Below are 19,671 nucleotides of genomic sequence, written 5' to 3' on the forward strand. Positions count from 1 at the left end.
ACAGCGCCCCCTGCTGGATTGTTTGGGTCGAATAATCTGTAAAAATGCTTCAGAAATGCATATTTATATTACATACATAGTATAAGGTCATTTTAAGGATCTAAATCCTTGTTTTAGTGAAAAATAAACGGGTTAAAAGTGAAAAAAAAATAAATGGTGAAAAAGGTGGTGAAATGGGATTTTAAAAAACACAGAAATTGGTTAAAAGTTGCAAATTACTGACAGAAAAAGTGGTAAAAAGGTTCAAAGGGTCAATATTGGCTTAAAAGTGGGAACAATTAGTTTAAACTCCAAAATAATGGGCATAACAAATTGTGAATGTGGTTAAATTGGCATGAAATATGATAAAAAGAGGTTAAAAGTGACAATATTGGGTCAACATATGCAACATTAGGTGGAAAAGTGGTGGAAAGGGTTTATAAGTGCTGAAAATGTCTTGACAGTAGAAAATGGAGAAGTGAAGAAGTGGCAGAAATGGGAGTAATGTAGCAAAAACGCTTTAAAAGGAGCAAAATATGGCAAGAAAAAGTAATGAAAATAGGTTACAATATGGAAAGTTTGGTAAAGTTGCAGAAAAAGAGTGAAAATAGGCAAAAAAAAAAAAAAAAAAAAAAAGAGGCTCTAATGCTTAAAAATAATATTTTTAGTTTCTTGAAGGCATCTGGTGACCCCCTCCCAGTGTCTCGCGACCCCAAGGTTGAGAACCCCTGTTCTAAGCAATAATCAGAACCAATGAGTATCAGCAGGGCTCTCAAATAAAAAACACATTGCGTAGCAGGATTATAATGTTAATTTTATTAACATGGTGTACAAAAGTAGGGTTTGAACATTAGGAAATCAGAGTTCAGTTAATCAGAGTTACAGGCCGTCCTGTTTAAAAAAAAAAAAAAAAAAAAAAAAACACAGAAAAAGTGCTCCATCCACTTGGCAAAAATGTGTTTGTAAAGGCCTTGTTACATGTGATACAGATGGTGACTTTCATCATGCACACAGCTGGAGTTTTTGGAGCATTTAGAGTCTAATGGTGCTGATTGATGAAATGCATGTGACATTCTAATAAAAACAATCAACGTCATGGGATCACACAAATTTGTACACATCGAATACAATCATGTCCCCAAAATACTGTATCACACACACACACAGTTTAAATGCAATGATTATTGTATGATTTCATTTAAGTGATAATACGTCGTCGTGCATCCAGAGGAGATTATGTCACACTAACAAGTGTGTTCACGTCGTTCTAGCAAAACAAAAAAAACAAAAAAAAAAAAAAAAAAAAGATTGTCACGAGTCAGTTCCTGCTCAGCTCTGAGACGTGGCTGTGTTTTTTGTTTTGTTTTTTGTTTTTTTTTTTAACAGTGCAGCTAAACGTCTGCTGTGGAGGAAAAAAGATCAATCATAATCATGCTGCTTTATACAAACCAACAGTATTTAAGGCATACAAAACCAACACATTTAGGGATCACATTGAATTAAAAAAGGCAAAAGTTTGAAGAAAAACACGACAATCGCAAATAAAAAACAAATGATGCACCGACACAGACACAATTGTACTTGTTTAGATGAACCATGTCTGGCATGATGTTGAATAAATAAAAGTGCTGGAGTTTTTTCTTTCTGCTTTACACAAGTATGTTCCTAAACCTGAATTACAGACTAATCCTGACATACAGTAAGGAGTGAATGACACACTTACAGTGACAGTGGACCAGTAAAATAAAAACAAGAAGTGGTATCCAACTGTGGGCCTGTGTGGAGTAAGTCATTCTGAAATGATTCCTATATTAATAATTAAGGCTTTGATTCAGATTAATTCCATTTATTCTGCTCAGATGTGAGCTCCCACTGAAAGTCCTTATGGCACTCTTCATTTGCAATAAATTTATATTCATAAATAAATACTCTACTGTGGGTTACTTTTGCTTTAACACGTCAAACCATCATTCAAACATAAAAATAAAGTGCATCTGTTCTGTCTAACACACGCACACGCACACACCAAAAATGGCTAAATATCAAACAATTAGGACCAGATATTTAGTTTTTTATAACTGGAATTTTAAACTTCAAACAAGGACTTTTACTTTAAAAACTCTAAATACTCTATGTCCATACACACACCAGTTTAAAACACATTTACGCGACGTTGTTCTCTGGTTCTAACTCTTTACAGTGGTGTCAAACTCATTTTAGTTCAGGGGTCAAATACGGACCAGTTTTATCTCAAATGGGCCACATTTTCAACTTAATTGTGCCCTAGTTTGCACTTCCATATGTAAATGATAAAATTATAATATCCAGTATGTAACAATGTCTAAGCATTAAAGATAGTTATCAGTCCCTGCAAGATCTTAACTTCAAAAATTCTTGCTTTTGTGGCCAATTTTGTGTAAGTTAGGGCAATTTTATGAAAATGTGAAAGATTTTTTGAAAAAAAAAAAAAAAAGAGTAAGTTACTTCCACAATTTGCGATTAAAGCTGACTGCAGTCATGATAAAAATGAAAGAATCGTGAGCCTCTGCAAATATTATGGAGTTTCATGTGACAAACAATGAATATTCATCTCCCAGTGCTTTTTCTGACTTTGCTTTGGCCTTAATATAACGAGGCGTAGGTACCAGAACTAGATATGATAACAATCGGGCACTGTGTGTCCTGCTACAAACTTTGCTGTGGAAGAGAGGTCCGCCTGCTATGGGAACTGTTTATCTCAGCACGCTTTTATTTTGAAAACCGGCACCTGATAAAGCATGTAAAATTGACATAGTTGACCATTTCCCCGGACGTCTGAAATGTGGCAACCCGCTGCTACCCCTCAGGGAAAAATGGGTAGAAATGCTGAGGAATTTCACTGTAAACTAAACAATAAAGGATATTATTATTATTATTATAATCGGTTTTTTCCTCCTGAAACTGACCTATTGATAGAAACACGTTGATCCACTGCTTTAGGACATTAAGACTGAAATAAGCACATGTTTCATAGTTAACACATTAAATTATATAGAACATTTGAATCATTATTTGACACCTGCACTTTTCTGTTCGAAAAGAGACACAGAAATTATACGTACAACAGAATGAGGAGAAATAAAGTAGATTTTTCTCCTTTCTAAGGCCCGTAAATATCAGATTTCCGTCCATCTAAAAGGCTGGGGCCTGTTTTTCCTGCACTTTGTTCGTGTTGGTGCGTTTCTACGTTGACCCCCTGAAGGGCGTTTCAAACAAAAGTGCAATTGTGTAAAAAGCACCAGAGCTTCTTTTTTAGATTCCAATTAAGTCTGAAATGCAACAGAAACAGCTGGTGAGAAACGAGAGTACACACACACTGCACATCCCACACATGTGAAACAAAGATGTTTGGCTATACGTTTTACAACATGAGGGGGAAAAAAATAAATACATAAAAAACAAGATGAGGGTTGTGATCATTACCATGGTTTACAGCTTGTAAAATCCTAGGCTGTATTTGCAAATAAAGACCCCTGGCAATAGTAAAGCTAACAGATGTAGTGAAAACGATGCTAGTAAATCTGTGGTTATAACAAGAAAATCGTTTCAAGCAGGTGGAAATCACATTTTAGCTCGACAAGGTCGGTAAAAACAACTTTCTCATGTCCTCATGTGCCTCCTGAAGGTTTAAACCAGAGGTTCCCAACATTTTTCGGGTCGTGACCCCATTTTGAAATCACAAAAGTCTGGTGACATTTCTTTTTTTCTAGAAAAAGTTTTTGATCATGTTTATTAAAGTGTTTTAGCCAGGATTAGGACACAAAGTGACAAGTGCGCCACCTCAGATACTGTATTTCTATACTTACTAGACATTCCAGGCAATCCCACATGAGGTCCCGACCCCAAGGTTGAAAAACACTGGTATAAACGCATTGCTGACTATTGTCCACTTTGTCCTGGAGTGAACTGAGCATAATCAATACACAGCTTCTATTTTTAACAGCTGGCTGCTGTGACAATTCTACAGTTCATCCAATATCTGCAAAACAGATCATTTAAAAAAAAGTTTCCTCAATTAATCTTTCATTTTGTATCATCCTTATTTCTTCAGCACTGTGCAAGCTTTAAGATATAAACCAAAAAAAAAAAACGTGATCAGCTGCACCTGAGCATTATCTGAGACTCATGGTGTCAGTACATTTTAGTCACTGTAGCAAAATATTACCCCGGAATCGAACAAAGGTCACTTAAGATATCTGTCCACAGAGTTTGAGAAGAAGCACACGATCATAACGTAACAATAATAATGAACAGTCAATGTGGCACCCAAACATGACATGGATGAAGATTAATCTAAAATAAAAAAAGAAAAAAAAGGGTTGTAGTTATAAATTACCAACAGCAGGGCGTTAGACATTGTACTGCAATTTCCAATTAATCTTTGACAAATGTTTAATCCGGATAAAATACATCCAGATTTGGTAATCCTTTCTACCATCTTACTTTTTGAGCTGGTTTTTCAAAGCAACATCGGATTGGATCAATCTGATCCAGATATAAACTGTTCCAGGATCAACAAATCTGGATAACCAGTGCTCATCTTTGTTTGATACGCAATAGTTACACACTATTTCTGATTTGGATTTGTTTAACATCCTGTTTTATCATTGCATGCATCACTAAGAAATAATCTAAAAAAAAAACCCAATATTTTCTGTTTGTGATGAATACACACAAATTAGTCACAAATATAAATATATTTTTTGTGGTTAATATTGACATCTGTTTGGGGAATTATTTTATTTTCTACTTTGCTGTCTGCTTATAGTAATATAGCCTGTGTAATCATTGTAGCTTGACGGATGAACAAATTAAATTAAAACCTTATGAATACATTTGTAATCTTGTCGGCTATACATTACTGCATAATCCAAATATAGTATTATTAGATAAACTTTTAAAGTTTCATTATATTTTGGGCCTGAAATCCGCACTGAATCCACCCTTCTGATGGGATCAGTTTAATCCAGATTTTTATGGATTAAAGTCATCCCAATCCTACTAAAAAGTTCAGAAAAACCCAAAATAAAGGTTTGATCCAGATCAAAACCAAGACTGGATTCAGTGATCTCATCCAATTACATAATCCGATTTTTTTGGGAGTGTTTTTTTTTTAAACCATTTTCAAAATTTGATCAAATTATCCAGAATCTGAGCTGATTACTTATTAAAAAAAAAACGGGGCCGTGATGGGATCAGTTTAGTCCAAATGATATGGATCACAGTGATTCCAATCCTTCTAAAAAGTTCAAAAAAACCCAAAATAAAGGTTTGATCCAGATCAAAACCAAGACTGGATTCAGTGATCTAATCCAATTACATAATCCATTTTTTTCTTTCGAAAAACCCACTTTCAATATTTGATCCACTCCGTTATCCAGAATCCGAATTGCTTACTTTTACAAAAACTGGGCCCTGTAGAGCAACTTCTTAATTCACATCTTCAACCCATTGAAAAAAACTAAAACTTGAAACTATCAGACTCTTAAGTATTACCTCAGGTACAACTAAACTGCAAAAATAATGCAAAAAAAGGTGAGATCTGTGTACCAGAGGCCAGACGGTGAGGCAGACACTGCTTTAAATGATTTGTGCAGTTTTCCTGTGATTAGCAGAGGAGTTTTTACTTCAGTGGCAAGGCTCGGTCATGCAAAAATGTTCCTGTATGTTTTTGCTCGTGAAGAGAAGTCTTACTGTGGCATGCATCAGCCTCAGGACCATCCGTACACCAGCTTTGATTAAAAAAGCATCGTTCATTTCAAAGGCTTCCTTTCATGACAAAAGAAAATAAATTCTTTCTGGGCTTAGTATGTATCCTCTAATTTCTGTACCTGTATTTCTATCCATCCTTTCTCTTGGTTTTGGTTCTGTGATCATACTTCCATCAGACTGGCTCCTTGTCAGCCCTCCACAGCTGCTCTTTGACCTCCGACGGCAGCGTGTTGAACAAGTCCTCCTCCACCACCAACCCACTCTTCTTCAACAGCCGACACTCACCGAGCTCCACGGGGAGACACTCCAGACGGTTCCCCCGCAGCTCCAGCTGGGTCAGGCCGGTCAGCTCGCCGAAGCGGGACGGCAGTGTCTGCAGGCAGTTGTTCCCCAGGTTGAGAGTTCTCAGCTTCTTGCATTGAAACAGCTCTGGTGGCAACGCCTCGATCTGAGGTGGAGAATCAGAGGAAGAATAATCACGTGTAAGATGGCAGAGTGGTTCAATGTGAGAAAGGACAGAAATGTGACAAAAAAGGGAATAAGTAAGACCAACAGATGTTAAACATTAACCTGGGGCATTAAGAAATCAATTTTTTAAAATCCAAATTCCATTATATTTTTTTTCTCCAAATTCCATATTTTCTACATTATTTTTTTCTATTCTGATTTTTTTTTTTTTTAATATAGAAATGTATATAATTTTTTTCAGAAAACATTACTTTTATATTCCTGTGAGGAAACAAATAAATAATATTAAAATAAAACTATAATTAGGTAAAAATAAAAACTTATGTTCTTTTAAAACCATGTGTAAGCTACAATTAAAAGGTAGAATAATCCATTTCAGCTCAACGTATCTAACTGTTCCTTTTTAACTAATCATAATCATATGTCTGACCTTCCTACAGGAATGTTCCATCACAGATTATTAGGTACTCAGTGTAAAAAAAAAAAGTCAAATATTTCTTGATTGGATACAAAATGTCTTATTGCTATCAATCCTACATTTGTATGCAAGAAAACTAAATACTCCAGTAAGCCAGTAGGTGAAAGTATGTTTGATGGTGTGTAATAGTAATTTTAACATAAATCAAAGATTGAAAAACATTGATCAACTAAAGCACACAAATCTACTCAAGATTTAATATTCTGTTCAAGATCTGTGTTTGAATGTAGAGAAGATCTTTAGGCATCACATCTAATAAAACTACTGATTTTATTGCACATTTGACCTGGTGAGCACCCATTTATTGGAGCTTTCTGCAGCAGCACACAAACCAGATGGAAGCCGTTTTCAAAAGTGAAACCACACAAGACGACGCAGTAAAACGCGAGTGATAATAGCAACTTTTACCAAAAAACTAAAACAACAACACATGAGCAGCTATTAGAGGGTGATGGGATATTTTCTTGGCTGAAATCTCACAATAAAACGAAGTGCTTCTCCTTCACTGAAAACCCAACATCACATTGTGGCTACAAGTTCTCTCCATCATCAAAAGGCAAGTTATCAAGCAAATAAATCAAACAAAATGTAATATAAACTTCACTTTGAGCAGTTGGCAACTCAAGAGAAAATACTACCAATGCCCTAAGACGAAGCAAGCACACAAGACAGCTTAAGACACAAATGAGCTTTAATTATACTGTAGAAGGAACAAAAGGCATCAAAAACTGGACTGAAAAAAGGACAAAGGACTAAAAGTAGAATGTGTGACTCATTCTGAAGAGGACATCATTGCCATCAATTCACAGCTTTTATTTCAGTCTTTAATTGCCTGTTTTTTTTGAAGAAAAAAAAACCAACTAATTTACCCGTTCTTGAAGAACATTTAAACGTGTGAAACTCAAGGCCCGGGGCCAAATCCGGCCCTTTAGAGCAGTGTTTTTCAACCACTGTGCCGCGGCACACTAGTGTGCCGCGAGAGATCGTCAGGTGTGCCGTGGGAAATTATCCAATTTCACCTAATTGGTCTAAAAAAAAATTTTGAAAACATATTAATTATTATCTGCAAATAATATACCATTGTCGAGTGTCCGTGCTGCAGTAGTGACTAAAGGTGCGTGCACACCGAACACGACGGAAGCGATGCCGTTGCCTTAAATCGTCCCTGATCGGTAGTTTGCACATAGTGGTGCTTTTTTGTCAGTCCATCATTTCATCGCTCCAGCGACGCGATCACTAGGGAGCTGTGTGTGTGTGTGTGTGTGTGTGTGTGTGTGTGTGTGTGTGTGTGTGTGTGTGTGTGTGTGTGTGTGTGTGTGTGTGTGTGTGTGTGTGTGTGTGTGTGGCCCCGGTAACAGGTTAGAGACAGAGAGAGAGAGTGTGTTGATGACGTCTTTTTTTTTTCCTTCTTGCTCCGCTTCTACGGTTAAATGATCAACTTAACGGAGATATTAAAGGATGACTTCACTCAGAATGTGTTTGATCAGTAGTTACTGTGGTTTTAAAGAAATTTACCGCTTTAATTTTGAACCTGATACTTTGAGGAAGTAGAACAGCCTCCGCTGCAGCCGTCAGCACTGAAGCGGGAGCGGGAGGGAGGGAGGGAGGGGCTGCTGCCTCCGCTCTACAGACAGTGGAGGACGGGAGATATCGCTTCACGTCGCTTAAAAAGTTAAAATTTTTCAACTTTGATCATGCAAGTCGCGTCGCTGAGGGGGGAATAAATTGACGTTGCGTCATTTACATTGATTTTTAATGTAATCGCATCGCTTCAGTCGCGTTCGGTGTGAACCCACCTTGAGAGCGTAATCATGTAAAACTCTTCCATAACACTAGATGGCAGCAGGTAGCGAATTGCATTGTCCGTTGAGACAAGAGAATTAGTGAGGCATGAAAGTGACAGCTGGCGGTAAAAGCATTGTGGGTAAGCGAAACTACGGTGACAGTGATGGAGAAGTTTTTGAAGAGGAAAAATACCAATTCCGAACTGGGCCCTGGACAAAATTCGGACCCAGAAGAAGGCCCTAGTATGAGTGGAGGAAAGAAAGCAAAGACGGTGAGCTCGAGGCAATACAGCGAGAGTTATGTTTCATTTGGATTTACTTCCACCGGGGATGCAACGACACCGATCCCGTTGTGCTTGGTGTGTGGCGAGAAGCTATCCAACAGTGCTATGGTATAATTTTGGACAGAATTAGAGTTTGCAAAACACTTTGACGTTTTCTACTACCTTTAAGACTACATTGTTGTTTCATTTGTTATGTTCAAGCTGTATTTTTGAAGTGGACATGTTAAGTGCACTTTTTATTTGAAAGAAGAAATACAAATGATGATAAAGTCCTTTATTCTTTGTGTTTATTTGATTCCTATTCAAGACACTTTGATGAGAATGGCTATATTGTTAATATAGGCTACAGAGTATCATTTTTTAACATGTTTGGCTGGTGGTGTGCCTCGTGATTTTTTCAATGAAAAAAATGTGCCTTGGCTCAAAAAAGGTTGAAAAACACTGCTTTAGAGCATCAAATTTGGCATGCTCAAGAATGCAAAAATGAGAGAAAAAACATGAAACTTTTTGTAAAATTACCAACTAATTTCGTTGTAGATATCTCAGCCCCTCAAAGTACAAAAATTAAATTAAAATCCACAATATTTGCAGAGCTCAATTTTCCAGTTATATCCTATGACGACAATCACTGTTAAACTGAAATTGTTAAAAGAACCCTAAATTTTTCCAAAATTTGGTAAATATTCCCCAGATTATTCCACGAAATTAGGCTTTACACGATCAAGATTTTTGGGCCAATCACCGCTCAGTGAGCTTAAAAAAAAAGTTTACTAATCCAATCATATAATCCAATCATCCAATCATGTTTTTTTAGGTACCGACTAAATTCCTTTGGTACTACCTGATACAGAGTCAAGGAAATCAAATGGTACCATGTTTCTGGACCTAAATGCATCCTAATGACTGTGAGGAAGTGGAAGAGTTGGGTCTTGTGTTAAAAAACACGAGCACAAGCATAGTGTGTAAAGAAGAGCTTCTTACCCTGTTTGCCGTCACAGCCAGGTACTGCAGGTTCTGGAGGAAGCCCACGTCAGCATGGATGCTGGTCAGATTGTTGTGGCTCAGATCCAAAAAGCGCAACTTGCGGCAGAAGAACAGCTGGCTGGGAATCTTCTCAATTTTGTTTCTGTTTAGGTAGAGCCTCTCCATGTTAGTGAGCGTTCCGATCTGGATGGGGATGTAGGCAATCTGGTTGTACCACAGCTTCAGGCACACAAGACGGTGCAGGTGCTGAAAGCTGATGATCTCCTCGATGGTCTTCAGGTTGTTGTCCTTCAGGTCGATTTCCTGCAAGTTGTGTAAACTGAAGATGGAGTGCGGGATTCGCTCGAGATCGCATCGCACAAGCTCCAGCTCTGTCAGGTTAACCATCTTCTTTAGGCTGTTTAGCACCATCAGCTTTGTTCCTTCATTATTGATGGAGAGCTTCTGAAGGTGCACGCCCACGTCCGTCACCACCTGCGGCAACTTCGTCAGGTTACTTTTCAGACGCAGAACTTTGAGGCTTTTCAACTCTCTGAGTCCGTCGATGACAATGTATCGGTTGTTCTCAGAGCTCAGATTCCCAGTCAGGTGGAGCTCAATGAGGTTCCTCAGGCTGTAGATCCACAGAGGGATCTCCTTGATGTCTGTAAACTTAATGTGGAGGGACTTCAGGTTCTCCCGAAGAAAAGCCAAAGCTGGAGCCTCGATTTTAGCCGGGGTGTGATAGAGCCACATCTCCCTCAGGTTGGACAGCTGGGCAATTATCGGTGGGATGGTGACGTCTGCGATGAGCTCCAGCTTCAGAACTTCAAGCTCAATCAGGTCAAACACGGTGTCGGGGATCCCGCTGAGCATGAACAGATGCAGCTCCAGCTTCTCCTGGGAATTCTTGGTGATGCGTTGCCTCAGCTTGTCCAGCGTCCACTCGTTGTTCAGGTTGAGCTGCCGTAGCTTGTTCTCGCTCACCTCCGAAAGAAACACAGCAAAGCGCTTGGAATACAGAGGATCATATTGATCGATCATGTGGAGCATGAAGGCAAAGTCATTCTTCAAGTCTGGAATGTCACTGTAACTGCTCTCCTCACGTATTGATTCGAAAGAGTATCTTTTGAGGGAGCGGCTGAGCATCCAACAGAGCGTGTACATGCAGATTATGCCATAGAACACCACCAGGCTGATGTAGAAACAGGCCAGGATCTTGAAAAGCGTTGCTAATGGGTGTGCACAAAGAAACACGCTGTACCCTGTTAGTTTCTCAATGTTCACAGCACATACCACACTGAACCTGATATACCTCACGTAATAAGCTGTGTAGCTTATTATCAATATAAACTTGATTACCTTGATGATGGTCTGACGTATGTAAAGGCGATACACAATGTCACCTTCTTCTACATGAATCCTGAATTTCTTCACCTTCTCAAAAAGTGCTTTGGCCTGCTCTCCCTCCTTTTTATCTAAAACTCCGGTATCGGAACGCTCCACAATTCCCTGCTCAAGCCTGGACTTGGTTCGTTGGAGCATTGGCACGCTGGCCTCCACGTCCTCGCTCACGCTTGATGCTTTCTTGTCCAGGGAGCCGTTCATTTTCCCCAGAGGCTTGGGGTCCCTCTCCTCCACGACCGTCTCTGACAAAGCCCTTGTTGTCCATGGTGAGTCGAAGCACTTGAGGAGAATGGAAACAAAGTGCTCCAGCTTGGAACTTGTGCGAGGGAACTTGAACCAAAAGTTGCTGCAGGCCAAAAAGATGAGTGTGTGAAGCAGCACCAGGTAGGGGAAATATTTTGCGAACCAGTGCAATTTGTTCTCGTAGCACACGGCATCCACATAATTGTACTGGTGTCGGTCTAGGTCATACTGAATGCCTTTGGGCTCCGGCGCCAAAGGAATGGTTACGTTAGAGACCGACATGGTGTCGCAGGACATGTTGACAACCCACTTGCAGGGCAGGCAGATCATCTTGTCCTGCGTGACCTGCAGCGTCCCACCGAACACCGCGATCATCAGCATGACAATAGAGATGTAGTCGGTGAAAACGTCCCACCATGGCTTCAGGATACGGTACGCCGGCTGAGTGTCGGCAAAGTACCTGAGCTCGGTAATGGGGATCATGATGGTTTATCTGGAATGAGAAGAAGGAGACGGGATACATTATGGCACTCATTTATCAACCTTGCATGAAAACGGCTGCAAATCTGAGTGCACATTTGGTCGTACGAAAGGACCAATACAAATGGTCGAGTGTTGATAAATGCGCCATTAACTTGTTACGCCCTCCTGTTTCGGTGGCCCCGCCCACAGAGGTCAAAAAAGCAAAGAAGCTTTTCTAAGTTGAAAATCAGCATCTTCACATTTGAGGTGGAGCACAACCAAGATGTGCTTTTTGAAAGTGTGAAAACTGGACTTAAAGGAGCTCTTTTAAATGCTCTGTGGAAGAGGATCAGCTACCAAGCAGGTGACATCTGCCCCCGTGTGTGCGCTGGGAACAACTTCACAACAGAGAATCCTAAATAGACACACGGAACGATGTTTATATCGACCTCAGTTGCCTGCACGCCGAAGCAATAAATATCAAATTAAAAAACTGGGCTTTACATCGATCTGATCGGCTATATAGGATCCGCCAATATTTTGCATTTTATGCAATTAATGTGATCGCTGTAAGGTCTGAATTTGATGATCTGATCAATGTCATTGTCGTGAGCAAACTTTCAGAAGATGCTCTCATTGCATTGTTTTATTGTCTCATTAACACCGAAGAGTTGTTTGCTTTACGTGACACGGCTTTATTTCACTCGCATTTGTGCACAAAGGTGAAAACCTAAGCACAAATGGCCAAAATGTCTCTCGGTTGGAGCGGAGCGGCTGAGTGCCGGACTTCTTCTCTAGTCTACCGGCTCTGAAAGCGGGGGCAGCGTCTGCTTTTAGTGTCTGCGTCTTTGAATGTGTGTGCACGCTTGTTTTGTTTATTATTTATTTAACTCTTCCACTCCCACACAGTCTCAAGGCTATGTTTAGGTCCCGAAAATTGGTACTGTTTGATTTTCCGTAAATCTGTATCTGGTAACAACTAAGGAATTTGGTCGGTACCTAAAAAAAACAACCTGAATTTATATGATCGAATTGATTGGTTTTTTAAACTTATAAAAAAGTCTTTAAAGTGATTAAATGTTGTCCCTTCCATGTTTATTATGCCTGCTTCAGCCCACGTATTCCGTGAAAGGAAATCCGTACACTCATGCCAAACTTGCTTGACATGAGCGTACTTGTTTGGAGGAGGACTGAGATAATGCAGAATTTGAAATCTGACTGTAGAAGAGCTGAGCGTAAATGGAGATCAACAAAACTCCAAATTCATCTAGAACTATACAAAATAAGTCTGCGAAAATTCAATGATGGCTTGTTCAAAGCAATACTTTTCTGAAATTATTGCCAAAAATGTCAACAACTCTCGTACGTTGTTTTCTGTAATTGAAAAGCTCACAACCCCCCCAGATCAGATAGCCCCTGAATTACTGTCAGCTGGAAAATGCAATGAATTTGCTGTATATTTCAATGAAAAAATACAATCACTAAGGTCAAACATCAGAACAAACCAGCAAAATCACAAAACGCTTGAACAGCTTCAACCACTGAGGGATAAGTCAACTACAATGTTAGAGTTTATTACAGTGAACCCAAAAACAATAGAGGAAACTGTTCAACAGCTAAATCTATCAACATGTTGCCTTGACACAATACCCTCAAACTTCTTTAAAACTGTCGTAAAGTCAATTGTCACTGATTTGTGTCAGATAATTAACTGCTCATTCCAATCAGGCACCGTACCAAAATCCCTGAAAGTAGCTGCTGTGAAACCTCTGTTAAAAAAGAGAACACTGGATGCCTCTATACTGGCTAACTATAGACCAATCAGCAACCTTCCATTCATGGCCAAGATCATTGAGAAGGTGGTCTTCAACCAACTGAGTCAATTCTTAACATTCAACAAAATATTTGATAAATTTCAGTCAGGTTTTCGTTCTCATCACAGCACTGAAACTGCTCTGATCAAAGTGATCAATGACATAAGGTTGAACACTGATTCAGGAAAAGTATCTGTTCTCATTCTATTGGATCTAAGTGCTGCATTTGACACTGTAGATCATACAATTTTGTTGCACAGATTGCAAACATGGGTTGGACTAAATGGAAAAGTAATGCAATGGTTTAAGTCATACTTGGAGGAGCGAAGCTATTTTGTAAGCATTGGAAACTTTGAATCTGACAGATTACCAATGTCCTGTGGGGTTCCTCAGGGCTCTGTTCTTGGACCCCTTCTGTTTAGCCTTTATATGCTTCCTTTAGGACAAATTTTACAGAACTGTAAGGTTGATTATCAGAGCTATGCAGATGACACAACTATATCACTGAACCCAGATGACTATGGTTCCATTGAGGTGTTGTGTGACTGTTTAGAAAAAGTAAACTGCTGGATGAGTGAAAACTTCCTTCAACTAAACCATGAGAAGATGGAGGTGATTATCTTTGGTAACAAGGAAAAGAGGACTGCTATCAGCAATTATCTTGAGTCTCGATCTTTAAAAGCTAAAGACCAAGTCAAAAACCTTGGTGTTCTGATTGACTCAGATCTTACATTCAGCAGTCAGATCAAATCTATCACAAAAACAGCCTTCTACCACCTAAAGAACATCTCCAGAGTGAAAGGTTTAATGACTCAGAAAGATCAGGAGAAACTGGTCCATGCTTTTATCTCCAGCAGACTGGACTATTGTAATGGTCTTCTGACAGGAATCCCCCAAAAGAGAATCAAACAGCTACAGCTGGTTCAGAACGCTGCAGCTCGGGTCTTAACCAGAACAAAGAGGTCAGAACACATTACTCCAGTTTTAAAGTCTTTACACTGGCTCCCAATCAGCTTCAGAATAGACTTTAAAGTTCTGCTGCTGGTGTATAAATCTGTGAATGGGTTTGGTCCAGAATACATAAGTGACATGTTAGTCAGGTATGAACCCAGCAGGTCTCTCAGATCTATGGACACAGGTCAGATAGTGGAGCCCAGAGCTCACAGTAAACATGGTGATGCTGCTTTTCGTTGTTATGCTGCAAAGAAGTGGAACAAACTTCCAGCAGAGTTGAAGTCAGCATCTAATGTGAACATTTTTAAATCAAAGTTAAAGGCAGTTTTTTTCTCTACTGCGTATGATTGAGAGAGAGATTTTTGGTCATGTTGTTGATGTCATGTGTTTGTTGATGATTTTACTGATGATTTTAATTGATTTTACTGGTGATTTTAATTGATTTTACTGGTGATTTTAATTGATTTTACTGGTGATTTTAATTGATTTTACTGGTGATTTTAATTGTTCGTATTGATTTTAAACAATTGAATGTTTTATCATGTAAAGCACATTGAGTTGCCTTGTGTATGAAATGCGCTATACAAATAAATTTGCCTTGCCTTGCCTTGTTTAATACCGGAACTTGCATGGATTTGGTCGAGCGCATGTTGTACGTTCAGATCTGAATGTACGAACGGTTGATAAATGAAGGCCAATGAATCTTAAAAATTGTGAAGGATCTTTCAAGCAACTGCAGTTACATCCTAGCATGTTTACACACATTTGTCTCTTCGTGCAGATGTGCAACAGCTTGTTTTGGAATTATGAGATTTTAGTCGTGTTCTCTATGGTGCAATATATCTGATAAAGTAAAATGCCCCAAGGACAAATAAAGTAAGTGCTGAACACTAAAAAAAGTCAATTTAGGGGAAGTGGGAGTAAACTGATAAAGCAATAATGTTGCTGATCACTTAAAAATCTGAAACACCCAAACCAAAAAGACCTCTGCCATGTGCTTTCACTTATAGTTGGACACATCTGCAACCACCACCGAGGCACTTCTACACAGTGCAAATGTCTGAGTAACACAAGAAAAAAAACTAATAAGTAAGCAGTCACAGTCAACCTCAGCTGTTTCTAAGACAAGACTCAGCTGTTTGAAGAGGACAAACACAGACGTGCAGCCAAAAATACAAACTTAGAAAGCTTTTATGTTGTCTAAGCAGAGCTGGAAGGATACAGGGGAAAAGAAAACTCTTGTTTGCTCATCCTACTCACACAGTGAAAGCTGATACAGTAGCTGGACAAGTGAAATGGTTCACAAAACAAGCTTTTGTGCAATCCGGTGCAGACCGGTACAACCGCCACTCACTGTGAGGCTTCTCTGTTTTGGCCTCTGCTTTAGTCAGACATCACGGCTCACAGTGATCACAACAGCTGCCAAGAAGATACCTCCAATTCCAGCCACTCACAGGACATTCAGTGACAACAGGAAGAGCTGTGACGCCAATACACATTCCAACCTGCTGCAGACATTTAATGGCTGACCTCTTGTAAATAAACTCATGCTTGAACAACTTTAAAAGCTGCTATTTTACAACTATGAGCTGAAAACACATACTCCTCTGAGCCTGGTTCTGCTGGTGATTTCTTCCCGTTAAAAGGAAGCTTTTTCTCCCCACTATTGATGATTTATGTTCTTAAGAATTTTATATGTTGATAGCGCTTTGAGATGACTATTGTTGTAATTTGACCGATATAAATACAATTTAATTGAATTTCCTGAAGAAAATGCAAGTGAGGATGCAGGTGCTGGCCCGCGTCACACTGCATTAGCTTAGCAATACCATTAGCATTAACATAATCTTAACCTAACATTATTAATTTAGGATTAGCATTAGCCTAGCATTAACCTAACAATAACCTTTGCCTAGCATGAGCACAAACTTAACATTAGCATTAACAAATTGCATTAGCGGTAACCTAGAGATGGCATTAACCTAACATAAACATTGGCCTAGCAATAGCATTAACTTAACATTTACCTATTATTAGCAGTAACATTAACCTAACATTAGCATTAACCTAACAATAGCATTAGTGTATCATTATTCTAGCATTAACTTAGCAATAGCACTAACCTAGCATTAGCGTTAACAATAGCATTAGCCTAATAATAGCATTAACCTACAATTAATATTGACCTAGCAATAGCATTAACCTAGCATTAGCACTAACCCAGCATTAGCCATGCCTCCTGAGTCCTTACTAATAATATAAAGTTCTGCAGTGAAAGTAAAAAAAATGTTGAGATTGACTTGTTTTTCTCCACAGGTAAAGGTGCATCTCGCTTCGTTTTCCTCAACCCTGGCCCCCAACGTGCAGCAGGATGTTGTCAAAGAGGATCTGAAACATGAGCTGAAAGGTATGCAGGTGAACCTGGCAAGGACTGCTGCTGTGTGAGCCAATATTCTCCAGAGCCAGCAATAATTCCTCTCAAGGACACTGGGGTCTCTGATGAAGCCAAACATAAAAATATGTGCATAGAGTCAGGCCTCGACTGGAGAGGAGCCACAAGCTTTATTTAGCCTAAACGATTTAAATCGTAGCGATGCATTTTGTTTTGCCATCACGTCTGACTCTGCTCGAGTAAAGGGTGGACTAGCCATCTAGCATACCGAGCATCGTCCTGGTGGGCTGTCGACCCAAAGTGGGCCGAGCAAGTGAAGGCAGACATAGCAACAGGTGGCCAAAAATAGTCCAAAAGTCTGAAAAGTTACTAAAATGGGCCAAAACCAGTTAAATTGGCCAAAAAAGATGGGCAAATAAAGAGGATCCAGGTGGTATGTAATGGCAAAGAGTAGCTTAAATGGGCAAAATGTGACAATAGTGAAAATGGCAAAAATGTGCAACAGAAAGAGGCAAAATGTAGGGAAAAAAGAAAAGTGGTATTTCTTGAGCAAAAATTAGCTTATATGGATGAAAAGTGGCCAAAATAAAGAACTAGTAAAAATGGACATAAAATAAGAAAAAAGGGGATATTTATTGACAAAAGGTAGCGAAAATCTGAAAAAAGTATCAGTCCACCTCTGGTTTTGAGGGCGTTTGAGGGCGTTGAGATAAATAATCTCAGTGTTGTTCAGATCAACAACATCCATATGATTGAAATCAAACATTTACAGACAAACAAAAATACATTTCATGCTCAATTTTTTAAATAACCTTTTAAATGTTTACTCCTGCACTACTATCTACTTCAATCTCGTAAATCACAGTAATGCAAATATCCAATAGATACAGTGATTTAGTCAGTGTTTTATTTTTATTATCCACCAACTAGGGGTGTGCCAAAATATCCATAAGACGATGTATGGTGAGGTTTCGTCTCGATACGTTACCAATTCACTGGCGCTAAATATCAATTTTTTTTTACTTACAGTCTTTATTTTTTGATTGCAACATACAAGACATGATGAAAACTACATACACATGATACACATAATGCAGTACATACACAGTGAGACAATAGGTGAAGTGGATACATACAAATTTACTGTGTGTGTGTACCATTATGTACATGTAAAGGTGAAATTTGTAATTATTGATATTGCGTATCGGATATATCGTATCGTATTGTGTCCATATGAATCCATATCTAATCCACTGTCATGCACCATCTATTATGAAACACATTTTAGGAGAAGCAGCAATAAATGAAGCAACAGTAGCTCGAGCTACATGCTAGCAATAGAAAAATAGGCATTGCCCATAAGAACTGATTTATTCACTAATGTGGTCATATGTTCCTGTGATTGAAAAATAGAATAGAACACAGTATAAGAGCAGAGAGTAAGAACAAACATAAATACTAACATAATTATGCAAAATGTAGGACATACATGAATTAGAAAAAAATAACAACAACAGAAAGAAAAACAACAAATGTGCAAATGACACTACAAATACATAAATAGCTCAACATATTTGTGTGTATATGACAAAAAAAAAAAAATGTGGCTTATAAAATCCCTTGAATTCTTATTCAAGGTATTCTATAAGCTACATATTTTTGTTTTTTTTCAAGCACAATAATTAGCCCAATTACTTACATTAAACTTTAGATAGATAGAGTAGCTTTATTTGCGAAAAACACACAGAATATCCAAAAGACACCCAAAAAAATAGTGCAATAAAAGGAGATAAAATAAACAGTACACTTATAGAGGCTATATATAAATATAAATATATATATATATATATATATAAGCAGGGGCAAGGAAATACTTTCGCTATCAGTGGTTAAAATGTAAAAGCGTTTAAATGTATTACCATTGTGTTGTTTTACAACATGTGTAAATGAATAATGGCTGGTGCAATGCTGAGCCATCATTATTTTAAGAGGAATAATGAAAGTAATGTCCTACCTTGAGCTCTTAACGAGCCGATCTGAACACTGGCGGCTCACATTTGGCCCGCGAGTCGTAGATTTCACACCAGGGCCTAATTATAAACAAAAACAGTGTTTTTATTTCCAGTTTCTGTCTAGAGTCCGTGTTTTTATTGTTTGTGTCTGGACAGCGTTGCACCTTGCGAGCCGATACGGGCCAATCATAAAGGACCTACTAATGGTAAATAAAGAGAAATCATCTGCTTCTAATCAAGACTGATTAAATGTGTGACAGTGGCACGCGCAGTGCTGTGGAATTACATCGGATCATAGAAGCGACCTTTCACTGGGCGGACGGGAAACGATGCCTCGGTATTTCGATGCGGCAGTGAAAGTCCGCCTCGGTGTGTGTGTGACAGTAAACTAGTCGTTTTGGGTTCACTCACCGGTTCCGGTCCAGGTACCGAGGGTCGCTGCCTCCTCCGCCACACACCGGAGACACATTTCCCACTCGGTCCTCAGCTCAGCCGCTTCAGGCCGGTCTCACGGCAGGCCGGAGCCTCACGGAAACACCCGAAAGAGCGACGAGCGCACAAAGGCAGGAGCCGAGTGAGCTGCACGGTGTTTGAAGGGATGGCCGGGCGGAAATATAACAACCTGTTAATACCAAAATAAAATGTCGTCACGCAAAATGATATTTTCACCTGTTCGTTTT

General features: G+C 39.0%; 1 protein-coding gene across 2 annotated transcripts; it reads right to left on the reverse strand.

The window, feature by feature from the left end:
* Positions 1-777: 777 nt before the first annotated feature.
* Positions 778-19,581, reverse strand: lrrc8aa (leucine rich repeat containing 8 VRAC subunit Aa). 2 transcript variants are annotated; one of them, XM_028462813.1, is made up of 4 exons: positions 19,403-19,581; positions 18,994-19,069; positions 9,726-11,850; positions 778-6,178 (listed from the first exon to the last, which is right to left on the reverse strand). In XM_028462813.1, the coding sequence occupies exons 3-4, from the start codon at positions 11,838-11,840 to the stop codon at positions 5,903-5,905; spliced, it is 2,391 nt and encodes a 796-aa protein (XP_028318614.1). In that variant the 5' UTR covers positions 11,841-11,850; positions 18,994-19,069; positions 19,403-19,581; the 3' UTR covers positions 778-5,902. The 2 variants fall into 2 exon arrangements, with proteins under 2 accessions (XP_028318614.1, XP_028318613.1); XM_028462812.1 differs by lacking the exon at positions 18,994-19,069.
* Positions 19,582-19,671: the final 90 nt, after the last annotated feature.

The sequence above is a fragment of the Gouania willdenowi genome, chromosome 12, assembly GCF_900634775.1.
Source record: "Gouania willdenowi chromosome 12, fGouWil2.1, whole genome shotgun sequence".
Lineage (NCBI taxonomy): Eukaryota > Metazoa > Chordata > Actinopteri > Blenniiformes > Gobiesocidae > Gouania > Gouania willdenowi.